We start from the raw sequence: 15,056 nt of genomic DNA on the forward strand, positions 1-15,056 counted from the left end.
GCCCTGGCGAAGTTTCAGATCAACAAGTGAGAAGGGGGAGGGGGGTTGAGGGGGGGTTTAGGGGGGGTAAGGGAATCTAACGGGGGAAAGTGTCCGTTAGACGTGGCGGTGGGTCGATCGGGTTTGGAGGAAGAGAAGAAGTCACGGTACCTCATTGTGAGCGTCCGGGGGCGTCACGTCCTCTTGTGGGTCCTGGCATCCCGGGGGGGGGGGGGGGGTTCATGGCACGGAGATCCGGATTGGTGTCACCAGGCCCCCCGCCGGCCCCGGGGTGGCCCCGTCCTTGGCGTCAGGTGCGTCCTCCGATCTCTCTCTCCATGTAAATCCACTTTTTCCACATTCATCCCCCCTTTTTTTTGTTTGCGTTGCCCCCCACCCCCCACGGTCTCCCTGTCCCCCTGTCCTATGTCCCCAACCCCCCTTCTCATCCTGTGATCTCAGTCCAGACGGTACCCAGTGCCCCCCACCCCCTCTAAGTCATCCTTGGCACCTGTTGTGCACCTCGGTGTGCGCCCGGAGTGTGGAGAGCACAGAGTGAGATGGGATGTGTGTGCTGGCTGGGGACAGGGATGGGGGGGAGGGGGAGTATTGTGCTGACATGTCCAGCCCCCCCCCCTCCTCAGTCCCTGCAGACATGTCTATGCTCACCAGCACATAACCGGTTTGGCAGCTCCAAAATAACAGGGAGATTCTGTTTGCACATCTGGGAGGCAGGGGTGTCTCCAGATGGTGGAGGGGGGCCTGGGGGGTCCGCTGCCCCCCCTCCCGGGAGGGAAAGGGTTACATCGCCTCTGCGGAGGGGGCAAGAGGGGGGTCAGGATGCCAGAGAATCCCAGAAACCAGTCTGAGGAGCTTTTATTTCAGCAAACAAGAGGCTCAGTGAGCAAACAGAGAGCCCCCCCCCCCACCCCACTGCCCACTCAGTGCCCTGCCATCCATCACCAACCGGGCAACTGCCACCCTTCCCCCCCCCCCCACAGAATCACCAACCGGGCAATTCACACCCCCCCACAGAATCACCAACCGGGCAACTCACACCCCTCCCCCCCCACTGCCCACTCAGTGCCCTGCCATCCATCACCAACCGGGCAACTCGCACCCCACAGAGGTTTCATCCCATAATTACCCTAAGGTGACACTAGGGGGGTGCTTGGTGCCCTGTGCTGGAGTGATGCCACCTGCTGCCCTGCAAGATGGAGGCGCCCCCCTATAGGGCATATCAGGGACTGCAGTGTGTAAAAATGCCAATGCCCCATCACTTGTAATCCACCTAACCTAATATAACTACTTACCTCTACTACACCTCCTAATATAACTACTTACCTCTACTACACCTCCCTCCTAATATAACTACTTACCTCTACTACACCTCCCACCTAATATAACTACTTACCTCTGCTACACCTCCTAATATAACTACTTACCTCTGCTACACCTCCTAATATAATTACTTACCTCTACTACACTCCTAATATAACTACTTACCTCTACTACACCTCCCACCTAATATAACTACTTACCTCTGCTACACCTCCTAATATAACTACTTACCTCTGCTACACCTCCTAATATAATTACTTACCTCTACTACACCTCCTAATATAACTACTTACCTCTACTACACCTCCCACCTAGTATAACTATTTATAGCTACTTCACCCCTTACCTCTACTACACTGCCTGTCTCTCCTGCACCCATCTTCCTGATAGTACTACTTACTTCACCACCCAACACAGACCCTACTTCCTACTTCTAAGTCCGGTTGTACAGACAACCGGACTTTTTGACAGCAAATGTCCAACAGAACGAGTCCGTCGGACAATTCGATAATGTGTGGGCTCCATCGGACCTTTGCTTGCCAAAAATCCGGCGGACTTTAGAAATAGAACGTGTTTTAACTTTTCCCACCGGAACTCCGCCGACCGAGAAATCCCTTCGTGTGTATGCTGGTCCGACGGACAAAAATCGTCACGAGGGCAGCTATTGGCTACTGGCTATGAACTTCCTTATTCTAGTCCAGTCGTACGTCATCACGTTAGAATCCGTTGGACTTTGGTGTGATTGTGTGTGGCCAAGTCCGTTCATTCAGAAAGTCCCTCGAAAAGTCCGGTCCTGTGTACGCGGCATCATTCACCTCACTTTATATATAAGTACATACCTCTAATACACCTCCCTTCTTATATAAGTACTTACCTCTACTATATCTCCCTTGTGATATATCTACTTACAGTAACTGCTCCCTCCTCCTGTGATTACTTACCCCACCTCATAATACTTACTTCCACAATACCCCAAAATAATATGCCTGCTTACCTCTACCTCACTCCTGATAATACCGCTTGTTTCACTGCACACTACTTAACAAACATCCTCAGTAGAACTTGTGGGGGTTCTGGTGACACGTCGGGTATGTATGATGGGTTCTGGGGTACTTGTGATAGGCTGTTGAGTACTTTTGAGAAGTTTGATGCTTTTGATGGGTTGTGGAGTATTTAGGAAGGGTTGTGGAGTATTTAGGAAGGGTTGTGGAGTAGGTCGTGATGGGCTAAGAGGTGCTTATGAAGGGTTGTGTGTGTTTTTGTGGCATACTGGATATTTGTAATGGCTTGTGAGGTATTTGTGATGAGTTGTGGGGTATTTGTGATGGGTTGTGGGGTACTTGTGATGGGTTGTGGGGTATTTGTGATGGGTTGTGGGGTATTTGAAATGGGGTACAGGGTTATTGTGATGGGTTGTGGAATGCTTATGAAGGGTTGTGTGGGTTCTTGTGTTGGGGTGTGGAGTGTCTATGAAAGGATGTGGGGTAGTTGTGATGGGTTGTGGGGTACTTTTGATGGGTTGTGAGGTATTTGTGATGGGTTGTGGGGTATTTGGAATGGGGTACAGGGTTATTGTGATGGGTTGGGGAGTGCTTATGAAGGGTTGTGTGGGTTCTTGTGTTGGGGTGTGGAGTGTCTATGAAAGGATGTGGGGTAGTTGTGATGGGTTGTGGGGTACTTTTGATGGGTTGTGAGGTATTTGTGATGGGTTGTGGGATCTTTTTGATGGGTTGTGAGGTATTTGTGATGGGTTGTGGGGTAGTTGTGTTGGGTTGTGGGGGATTTGTGATGGGTAGTGGGATACTTGTGACATGTTGAATACTTGTGATGGGTTGTTGAGTATGTTTGACCAGTTAAGTGTTTGTAATGGGCTGTGAGATGCTTATAAAGGGTTGTGGGGTAGTTGTGATGGGCTATGGAGGTATTTAGAAGGGTGGTGGGGGTAATCTGGAACAGCACATTGGGTACTTGTGTTGAGTTGTAGGTCAGTTGTGATAAGTGGCGGTATACCTGTGATGGGCTATGGAGGTATTTAGAAGGGTTGTGGGGGTTACCTGGAACAGCCCATTGGGCACTTGTGATGAGTTGTGGGGCACTTGTGATGAGTGGCGGTATACTTATGATGGGTTGTGGGGTACCTGTGATGGGGTGTGGGGGTATTTAGAAGGGTTAAGGGGGAGTTACTTCGGACAAGTCATGGGGTACATGGGACACATTGGGCACTTGTGATGAGTTGTGGGTTACTTGTGATGAGTAGCGGTGTACTTGTGATGGGTTGTGGGGTACTAGTAGTAATGGGTTGTTGGAGTATTTAGAAGGGTTGTGGGAGTTACCTCAGACAAGTCATGGAGTACATCAGACACATTGGGCACTTGTGATGAGTAGAGGCGTACTTGTGATGGGTTCTGGGGTACTAGTGATGGGTTATGGGGGTATTTAGAAGGGTTGTGGGGGTTACCTCGGACAGGTCATGGGGTACATGGGACACATTGGGCACTTGTGATGAGTTGTGGGTTACTTGTGATGAGTAGCGGCGTACTTGTGATGGGTTGTGGGGTACTAGTAGTAATGGGTTGTTGGAGTATTTAGAAGGGTTGTGGGAGTTACCTCAGACAAGTCATGGAGTACATCAGACACATTGAGCACTTGTGATGAGTTGTGGGGTACTTGTGATGAGTAGCGGTGTACTTGTGATGGGTTGTGGGGTAGTAGTGATGAGTTGTGGGGTAGTAGTGATGAGTTGTGGGGTAGTAGTGATGGGTTGTGAGGTACTTGTGATGAGTAGCGGTGTACTTGTGATGGGTTGTGGTGTACTTCTGATGGGTTGTGGGGTACTAGTGATGAGTAGCAGTGTACTTGTGATGGGTTGTGGGGTAGTAGTGATGAGTTGTGGGGTACTTGTGATGAGTAGCAGTGTACTTGTGATGGGTTGTGGTGTACTTCTGATGGGTTGTGGGGTACTAGTGATGAGTAGCAGTATACTTGTGATGGTTTGTGGGGTAGTAGTGATGAGTTGTGGGGTACTTGTGATGAGTAGCGGTGTACTTGTGATGAGTAGCGGTGTACTAATGATGGGTTGTGGGGGTACAGTATTTAGAAGGGTTGTGAGGGGTTACCTCGGACAGGTCATGGGACACATTGGGCACTTTGATGAGTTGTAGGTCACTTGTGATGCGTGACAGTGTACTTGTGATGAGTTGTGGGGGTACAGTATTTAGAAGGGTTGTGGGGGTTACCTCGACAGGTCATGGGGTACATAGGACACATTGGGCACTTGTGATGAGTTGTGGGGTACTTCTGATGGGTTGTGGGGTACTAGTGATGAGTAGCGGTGTACTTGTGATGGGTTGTGGGGTACTAATGATGGGTTGTGGGGGTGCAGTATTTAGAAGGGTTGTGGGGGGTTACCTCGGACAGGTCATGGGGTACATGGGACACATTGGGCACTTGTGATGGGTTGTGGGGTACTTGTGATGGGTTGTGGGGTACTTGTGATGAGTAGCGGTGTACTTGTGATGGGTTGTGGGGTACTAATGATGGGTTGTGGGGGTGCAGTATTTAGAAGGGTTGTGGGGGGTTACCTCGGACAGGTCATGGGGTACATGGGACACATTGGGCACTTGTGATGAGTTGTGGGGTACTTCTGATGGGTTGTGGGGGTGCAGTATTTAGAAGGGTTGTGGGGGGTTACCTCGGACAGGTCATGGGGTACATGGGGCACTTTTTCTGTGTTCTGGGTTATTTCTGTCAGTACATTCATCTCTATAATTTAGAGATTTAGTAAACTGAAGATTTTCGAATAAATATTTTTCCAAATCTAAAGAAACATTTCCGTCATTGAGAATTGTAGCGGATTGTTTGTAAACACAGCGAGGCGTTATAATAATATAATAATATAATGATATAATTGTGATGAAGTGATCCTCACTGATGGGGTCCCCAGTGACCGCCGGCGCCTCATACTTTAATCGTGCTGCGTGGCGCAGATTTGCCCCGTGTGACGCAGATTTGCCCCGCATGGCGCAGATTTGCGCCGTGTGACGCCGGTGCTCTGTTCCAGAGGAGAAAACTTCTCTGAATCCGTCAGAAAAACAAAAAAACAAAAAAGGAGAGTGGATTTTGGCAAAGCGTCGGTGCGAATTCTGTTCCGGAGATGGAGAAGATGTCGCGTCTCTTATTAACGCCTCCAGTCTCGCTGAACGCTGAATTTATATTCCAAGAGTCGGTGTCTTATTATGATGGTGGAAAGTATGCGCCCCGGAGGGGTCACATGTGGGACGCGGAAAGCAGCACCTGTCACGGGGACTTCGCAGAGACTTGTACGCGGCACACGGTGTGATTGTACCTTGTGCAGGGCTGCGAGTTTGTTCCCACATCCAGACGCTCCCCCCCCCCCCCCCCCAATATAGCGTGCTCTTATTTAAAGGACCACCACCGAAAACTCTTCTAATGGCCTTCCCCGGTGTGGGTGGAAATCTTCCCATCTATGTACCGCCTGATGGTCTATGTGAGGCTCACAAGTAACAACAGTATTCCTGAAAGACAGGAAGTTACCTGTCCGTCACAATATAATCATCGTTACAAAGTTACATATCATCCCTTCTACAATATTTTTTAAAGTGTATCCAAATCCGAAACTTTTTTTTTTATTTTTATTTTTTAATAATGCTCAGGTTGGTGTCCGTGTCCCCGCTAGAAAATACTAATGCCCCGTACACGCGGTCGGACGTTCCGGCGCAAAATGTGCGACCGGACCGCGTTGTCGGAAATTTCCCGATCGTGCGCGGGCTCCGTCTGGAAATTCCCACACGCAAAGTTTGAGATCCGGATCTAAAATTTTTCCGACAACAAAATCCGATCATTTAAATTTCTCATCGTGGGTAGACCGTTCCCGACGCACAAAGTGCCGCGCGTGCTCAGAATAAATTACGAGACGAAAGCTATTGGCCACCGGCCCTTTTTATAGTCCCGTCGTACGCGTTGTTGTCCGTCGCCGCGTTCTGAAACCTCATGTACAAATGTTAGTGTGATTGTACATCTGCTAATTTTGAATACAAATAAAACTTTATTGTTTCAAAGACAGGAAGTAATATAATAACCCTAAATGTTACAGTTGTCACCAGAACAGGAAAGCGGGAGAAATCTTACAGTGGGGGACACCTGCTCTGGTTTCCCATTGGAAAATACATTTCCCCTTACTTTGAGGCAGTACCGGGACAGGGTCCTCCAGCATCCAGGGCAAGGATCCAGAACTGCCTCCCCCCTCCCCCCACTGAAAATGGGTGTACCTCCCTGTGTCTGTCCTTGGCCCTCTTGCTTTACTGTGCCCCATAGCAGTTGTCCTTCCTAAAAAAAACACAAAGGACGACTCTCCTGCGTTTTGGGGGTGCTGGGTCTAGGGATGTGTGGTGCAGTCAACCCTTTTGTAAAGAATGTCAATGGTCTTACTGCCCTCCCCCAGCACAATGGGTGTCCTTGGAACTGAAACGTATAGAAAAGAAGGGTGGGCTGCATAGGCGTGTGCACAGGGTGTGCCAGGTGTGCTTGGGCACACCCTAGTCACGATATGCTGCGCAGATTCCCCCCCCCCCCCCCCTGCTGCCTGCTTGGCTGCAGAGAAAAGGATTGGGGACTCTTTGTCCTCAGTCCCTTTCTCTGTTTCAAAAGTGAGACATCAAGGGTCTGTTTAGACCCCTGTTATTTTACCAAAGCCCCCCAATGAGGCTCCTAAAGAAAATTGGGGGAGGGGTGAACTCCCATGTTGATGAGGACAAGGGTCTTTTCTAGAAATCCGGCCATAGACAGTCCAAATCTCAAATTCCTTCAGCAGGAACTGGCCGAGATTCGAACCGTGTATGGGAAGGCTGAATGTACCAAGTTAATTGATCAACTTTGGTACAACCAGCCTGCTGGATTTTACATGTGATTATTGCCAGTGGCTGTTATAGCTGCTAGTAATATTCACTGTGTCTTCCCCGGCTTCCTCCGACCCCCCCTGCTGGAGAACACAATGGCTCCATGGGAGGGAGAGAGAGAGGGGGAGAGAGAGAGGGAGCAGGGGGGAGGGAGTGGGGGAGAGAGGGGGAGAGAGAGAGGGAGCAGGGGGAGGGAAAGAGAGAGGAGGAGAGAGGGGAGAGAGAGAGAGAACAGGGGGAGAGAGGGGGAAGAGAGAGGGAGCTGGGGGGGAAAGAGGGGAGAGGGGGAAGAGAGGCGGAGCATGGGGAGAGAGGGGGAGAGAGAGAGGGAGCAGGGGGGAGGAGAGGGGAGGGAGCAGGGGGAGAGAGGGGAGGGAGAGAGAGAGGAGGAAAGAGGGGAGAGAGAGAGGGAGTGGGGTGGAGAGGGGGTTAAGAGAGAAGAGTGGGGAGAGAGGGGGGGAGAGAGGGAGCAGGGGGAGAGAGAGAGGGAGCAGGAGGGAAAGAGACAGGGGAGAGAGAGAGGGAGCAGGGGGAGAGAGAGGGAAGAGAGGGAGCAGGGGGAGAGAGGGGGGAAGAGAGAGGGGGGGAAGAGAGAGGGAGCGGGGAGAGAGGGGGAAGAGAGAGGGACAGGGGAAGAGGGGAGAGAGAGAGGGGGAGCAGGGGGAGAGAGAGGGGAAGAGAGAGGGAGCAGGGGGAGAGAGGGGAGAGAGAGAGGAGGGAGAGGAAGTGGGGGGAGGGAGAGGGGGGAGAGAGAGGGAGAGAGAGGGGAGCAGGGGAGAGTGGGGGGAGAGAGGGGGAGAGAAGGGAGCAGGGGAGGGAAAGAGAGAGGAGGGAGAGGGGAGAGAGAGAGAGAACAGGGGGGAGAGAGGGGGGAAGAGAGAGGAGCAGGGGGAAAGAGGGGAGAGGGGGAAGAGAGGCGGAGCATGGGGAGAGAGGGGGAATGGGGAGAGAGAGAGGGAGCAGGGGGGAGAGAGGGGAGGGAGCAGGGGGGAGAGAGGGGAGGGAGAGAGAGAGGGAGAAAGAGGGAGAGAGAGAGGGAGAGGGGTGGAGAGGGGGTTAAGAGAGAGGGAGCTGGGGAGAGAGGGGGGAGAGAGAGGGGAGCAGGGGAGAGAGAGAGGGAGCATGAGGGAAAGAGACAGGGGAGAGAGAGAGGGAGGAGAGGGAGCAGGGGGAGAGAGGGGGGAAGAGAGAGGGAGCAGGGGGAGAGAGGGAGGAAGAGAGAGGGAGCAGGAGGGAGAGAGGGAGGAGGGAGAGAGGGGTAAGAGAGAGGGAGCAGGGGGAGAGAGAGAGGGAGCATGAGGAAAGAGACAGGGGAGAGAGTGCGGGAGAGAGAGAGGGAGCAGGGGAGAGAGGGGGAAGAGAGGAGGGAGCAGGGGAGAGAGGGAGGAGGAGAGAGGGAGCAGAGGGAGAGAGGGAGGAGGGAGAGAGGGGTAAGAGAGAGGGAGCAGGGGGAGAGGGGGAGAGAGAGAGGGGAGCAGGGGGGTGAGAGAGGGGAAGAGAGAGGGAGCAGGGGGGAGAGAGGAGAGAGGGGAGAGAGAGGGAGCAGGGGAGAGAGGGGAGAGAGAGAGGGAGCAGTGGGGAGAGAGAGAGGGAAGAGAGAGGGAGCAGGGGAAGAGAGGGGAGAGAGAGAGGGGAGCAGGGGGAAGAGAGGGGCAAAGAGAGGGGGGAGCAGGGAGAGGAAGTGGGGGGGAGGGAAAGGGGGGGAGAGAGAGAGGGGAGAGAGAGAGGAGCTGGAGGGAAGAGAGAGAGAGAGAGAAAGAGGGGATGAGAGAGGGGAGCAGGGGGAGAGAGGGAGAGAGAGAGGGGAGGCAGGGGGGAGAGAGGGGGAAGAGAGAGGGAGCAGGGGAGAGAGGGGAGAGGGGAGAGAGAGAGGGGAGAGAGAGAGGAGCTGGAGGGAGAAGAGAGAGAAAGAGGGGATGAGAGAGAGAGGGAGCAGGGTGGAGAGAGAGAGGGGGATGAGAGAGGGGGAGTGAGGGGAAAGAGAGAGGGAGAGGGAGTGAGAGAAAGGAGGGAGAGAGGGAGCGGGGGAAAAACGCACTCCGCATTTTTAAGCACATCGATGTGAAAGGGCCAATGGAACAGACAATATATCATCATGAGGGTGACGATATCTCGATGTAATGTTAGTAATATAATAGTCGGTGTGATCCCAGCGCCTGAGTCGCAGGTTCGTGAACATTGACTATATAAACTTTGCTCCTAATATCACCTCCTGATGACAACATTCCGGATTCTGTAAACAATCGCTTAGAATTCTGTGTTACAAACCTGAGACTCTACATTGTAAAAACATAATAAAAATGTTACCTAAAACAAAAATACAATGTATCTAAAATGTAACTGATCTCTAAAAAACAATCACTTCATTGATCTGAATTCTGATGAATTCTCGCAAAGTACACAGATATTTGATCGATCAATCAGAAACAATCAACATTCCACCACAACCGATCGCCTTTGCAGTTTGAATCAATCGGATGGCGGATCTTTGATTTTGTGATTTTTATTTTAGTTGCATGGAACGATCGGTTGTATAATCCGATTGATATGTGTATGGCCACCTTTATAGGAGTGGTAGGGATTCGAAGCAACGCACTCTCTGGAGCGCAGTCTGTGCAATCGGTTAATGCGATTGCATCCACTCGGGGGGGGGGCTGCGAGGACATCCAAAACAGATGTGAGCGTTCTTGTGATGTGTTTCACAATCGCAGCGTAGGAAATTGAATTGCACGCCGGGACCCCAACAGCATTCCGGAATTTTAAAGCATGTGATGTGATTGCACGGCCTGGAAAGGAACGCATCAATGCTTTTACATGCAACCGAATCTGAGATTTTCCACCATGCGCCGTCCCCAGCCCTTCCCAGCCTGCGTTGTGGGAGATGTTTTTACGATTGAATTCTGTTGATGGATTGTCGCTTCTCCCTATTGGACTGGAGGTACCGCCATCTCTGGGGGTCCAGGCTTTGTACCCACTACCTCCTCTATAGTTGTAGACTGTACACATCATTTCCTCTGATTACAGAGCTCCACCAGACAGGATGACATCTCCTGGGGGAGGGGGGAGCGTGGGCCCCGGGGGCCCTGTCACAGCCTGTTTTGTGCCAACTTGTCCATACAGCCCGCATCAAGATCAAAAGCCGTAAATTGGCCAGAATGTGTGACAGGGTGTCAGGATAACTCGTGTCAGAGGGGCCGAGGATTACCGCAACGTCTTATTCCCGCGACCGTTACAAATCCGCCAGCCGCTCCGCCCACCGTGGACAATGAATGCCAGGATGTGACCTGAGGGCTCAGACACAACCACAGGGAAAGCATTATATAGAGGTATATAGAGGGCTGTGATGTCACCGCTCTCTAGTGATTGGATAGGCTGCATTCTCAGTGATGTCACCGCTCTCTAGTGATTGGATAGGCTGCATTCTTAGTGATGTCACCGCCTCTCTAGTGATTGGATAGGCTGCATTCTCAGTGATGTCACCGCTCTCTAGTGAATGATAGGCTGCATTCTCAGTGATGTCACCGCTCTCTAGTGATTGGATAGGCTGCATTCTCAGTGATGTCACCGCTCTCTAGTGAATGGATAGGCTGCATTCTCAGTGATGTCATCACTCTCTAGTGATTGGATAGGCTAATTTCTCAGTGATGTCACCGCTCTCTAGTGATTGGATAGGCTGCATTCTCAGTGATGTCACCTCTCTCTAGTGATTGGATAGGCTGGCATTCTCAGTGATGTCATCACTCTCTAGTGATTGGATAGGCTCATTTCTCAGTGATGTCACCGCTCTCTAGTGATTGGATAGGCCTGCATTATCAGTGATGTCACCGCTCTCTAGTGATTGGATAGGCTCCATTATCAGTGATGTCACCGCTCTCTAGTGATTGGATAGGCTGCATTCTCAGTGATGTCACTCCTCTCTAGTGATTGGATAGGCTGCATTCTCAGTGATGTCACCGCTCTCTAGTGATTGGATAGGCTGCATTCTCAGTGATGTCACCGCTCTCTAGTGATTGGATAGGCTGCATTCTCAGGGATGTCACCGCTCTCTAGTGATTGGATAGGCCGCATTCTCAGTGATGTCACCGCTCTCTAGTGATTGGATAGGCTGCATTCTCAGTGATGTCACCTCTCTCTAGTGATTGGATAGGCTGCATTCTCAGTGATGTCACCGCTCTCTAGTGATTGGATAGGCTGCATTCTCAGTGATGTCACCGCTCTCTAGTGATTGGATAGGCTGCATTCTCAGTGATGTCACCGCTCTCTAGTGATTGGATAGGCTGCATTCTCAGTGATGTCATCACTCTCTAGTGATTGGATAGGCTCATTTCTCAGTGATGTCACCGCTCTCTAGTGATTGGATAGGCTCCATTATCAGTGATGTCACCGCTCTCTAGTGATTGGATAGGCTGCATTCTCAGTGATGTCACCTCTCTCTAGTAATTGGATAGGCTCCATTCTCAGTGACGTCACCGCTCTCTAGTGAATGGATAGGCTGCATTCTCAGTGATGTCACCGCTCTCTAGTGAATGGATAGGCTGCATTCTCAGTGATGTCTCCGCTCTCTAGTGATTGGATAGGCTGCATTCTCAGTGATGTCACCGCTCTCTAGTGAATGGATAGGCTGCATTCTCAGTGATGTCACCGCTCTCTAGTGAATGGATAGGCTGCATTCTCAGTGATGTCTCCGCTCTCTAGTGATTGGATAGGCTGCATTCTCAGTGACGTCACCGCTCTCTAGTGATTGGATAGGCTAATTTCTCAGTGATGTCTCCGCTCTCTAGTGATTGGATAGGCTCCATTCTCAGTGACGTCACCGCTCTCTAGTGAATGGATAGGCTGCATTCTCAGTGATGTCTCCGCTCTCTAGTGATTGGATAGGCTGCATTCTCAGTGATGTCACCGCTCTCTAGTGAATGGATAGGCTGCATTCTCAGTGACGTCACCGCTCTCTAGTGATTGGATAGGCTGCATTCTCAGTGATGTCACCGCTCTCTAGTGAATGGATAGGCTGCATTCTCAGTGATGTCACCGCTCTCTAGTGATTGGATAGGCTGCATTCTCAGTGATGTCACCGCTCTCTAGTGATTGGATAGGCTAATTTCTCAGTGATGTCACCGCTCTCTAGTGATTGGATAGGCTGCATTCTCAGTGATGTCACCGCTCTCTAGTGATTGGATAGGCTAATTTCTCAGTGATGTCATCGCTCTCTAGTGATTGGATAGGCTCCATTATCAGTGATGTCACCACTCTCTAGTGATTGGATAGGCTGCATTCTCAGTGATGTCATCGCTCTCTAGTGAATGGATAGGCTGCATTCTCAGTGATGTCACCGCTCTCTAGTGATTGGATAGGCTGCTTTCTCAGTAATGTCACCGCTCTCTAGTGATTGGATAGGCTGCATTCTCAGTGATCTCACCGCTCTCTAGTGAATTGATAGGCTGCATTCTCTGATGTCACCTCTCTCTAGTGATTGGATAGGCTGCATTCTCAGTGACATCACCGCTCTCTAGTGATTGGATAGGCTGCATTCTCAGTGACGTCACCGCTCTCTAGTGAATGGACAGGCTGCATTCTCTGATGTCACCGCTCTCTAGTGAATGGATAGGCTGCATTCTCTGATGTCACCGCTCTCTAGTGAATGGATAGGCCGCATTCTCAGTGATGTCACCACTCTCTAGTGATTGGATAGGCTGCATTCTTAGTGATGTCACCGCTCTCTAGTGATTGGATAGGCTGCATTCTCAGGGATGTCACCACTCTCTAGTGATTGGATAGGCTGCATTCTCAGGGATGTCACCACTCTCTAGTGATTGGATAGGCTGCATTCTCAGTGATGTCATCGCTCTCTAGTGAATGGATAGGCTGCATTCTCAGTGATGTCATCGCTCTCTAGTGATTGGATAGGCTGCATTCTCAGTGATGTCACTGCTCTCTAGTGAATGGATAGGCTGCATTCTCAGGGATGTCACCACTCTCTAGTGATTGGATAGGCTGCATTCTCAGTGATGTCACCGCTCTCTAGTGATTGGATAGGCTGCATTCTCAGGGATGTCACCACTCTCTAGTGATTGGATAGGCTGCATTCTCAGTGATGTCACCGCTCTCTAGTGATTGGATAGGCTGCATTCTCAGGGATGTCACCACTCTCTAGTGATTGGATAGGCTGCATTCTCAGTGATGTCACCGCTCTCTAGTGATTGGATAGGCTGCATTCTCAGTGATGTCATCGCTCTCTAGTGAATGGATAGGCTGCATTCTCAGTGATGTCACCGCTCTCTAGTGATTGGATAGGCTGCATTCTCAGGGATGTCACCACTCTCTAGTGATTGGATAGGCTGCATTCTCAGTGATGTCACCGCTCTCTAGTGATTGGATAGGCTGCATTCTCAGTGATGTCACCGCTCGCTAGTGATTGGATAGGCTGCATTCTCAGTGATGTCATCGCTCTCTAGTGAATGGATAGGCTGCATTCTCAGGGATGTCACCGCTCTCTAGTGATTGGATAGGCTCCATTATCAGTGATGTCACCTCTCTCTAGTGAAGGGATAGGCTGCATTCTCAGTGATGTCACCGCTCTCTAGTGATTGGATAGGCTGCATTCTCAGTGATGTCACCGCTCTCTAGTGATTGGATAGGCTGCATTCTCAGTGATGTCACCGCTCTCTAGTGATTGGATAGGCTGCATTCTCAGTGATGTCATCGCTCTCTAGTGATTGGATAGGCTGCATTCTCAGTGATGTCACCGCTCTCTAGTGATTGGATAGGCTGCATTCTCAGTGATGTCACCGCTCTCTAGTGATTGGATAGGCTGCATTCTCAGTGATGTCACCGGTATCAGATTATTGGTATATTCCATCTAGAGATATATTGTACAGTATATAGATATATCGGGGTAAAGTCTGATATTTCTGCTCACAGTGGAGAGTCGGTGGAATGTGTTGGGGGGAGGGGTTGGATTAGTTTCACGTATGGCCGCAGGTTGTATCTGGCTGCGGGGGGTTCCTGGGCGTCGGCTATAGCTGAGAATTGAATTGCTTGCATGGGTACAAATTTTGCAATCACAACATCTGACAACGGGGAGAGTTCCTGAGGTCAGCGCCGTGTTCAGGGGACAACGCAGCCGTCTGCAGACGTTGTGCAATCCTCTTACCCGGGCCACAGAGAAGAACAAAGTATACAGAAATATATTACATTGTATTCCTGCAGCTTTATACCAAGAAATGTTACATTGTATACATGAGGCACACTAGGCAGAGGCCCGGGGCTCCAATGTTCAGGGGCACAATTGTATCAGTTATTTCTCTTCCCAGCCTGTGTTTGGCTGGGTGGTCTCTGCTGGTTATCACTCTTTGTGAGTTCATTGGGTATCCATGAAACAAAAGTACTTTAAATTTGTATCCATCTTACCTAAAGAAAAATAAACTTCAGATCCACATCAACCCCAGACCTGGAGGGATTACAACTCCCAGTATGGACGGCTACACAGGATACTGGGAGTTGTGGTTCCTCTCATCACTGATGACTTGGAAGGCTGAGAATAATCATCAGGGCTTCCTGCAGCGGGATCACAGGGGGGTCAGCACCTCCAACAATGAATGTATGTAATGGCAAGGAGTTCGGTGGAGGGGGGGGGGGGTCTATTGTTGCTGGCGGATCTATTGTTGCAGGGGTAGATCTATTGTTTGGAGGGGGGTCTATTGTTGCTGGGGAGGTTCTATTGTCTTGGAGAGGGTCAGTTTTTGGGAGGAATCTACTGATGCGGAAGGGAGTATAATGATGATGGGGGAGTATTTTTCTGCAGGGGGTCTATTGTTGCTGTGA

General features: G+C 50.7%; 1 protein-coding gene across 1 annotated transcript in view; it reads right to left on the bottom strand.

Moving 5' to 3' along the window:
• Window positions 1–366, bottom strand: part of ARHGEF19 (Rho guanine nucleotide exchange factor 19) — a 66,617-nt gene extending 66,251 nt beyond the window's left edge. The window contains exon 1 of the mRNA XM_077456296.1: window positions 151–366. Within this exon, the coding sequence (XP_077312422.1) occupies window positions 151–155 (5 nt within the window). The 5' untranslated portion in view covers window positions 156–366. The remainder of the gene's footprint in view (window positions 1–150) is intronic.
• Between the last annotated feature and the right edge of the window lie 14,690 nt (window positions 367–15,056).

This window comes from Lithobates pipiens, unplaced genomic scaffold (assembly GCF_037356315.1).
Source record: "Lithobates pipiens isolate NorthernLeopardFrog02 unplaced genomic scaffold, aLitPip1_a1.2 Scaffold_27, whole genome shotgun sequence".
In the NCBI taxonomy this organism is placed as follows: domain Eukaryota; kingdom Metazoa; phylum Chordata; class Amphibia; order Anura; family Ranidae; genus Lithobates; species Lithobates pipiens.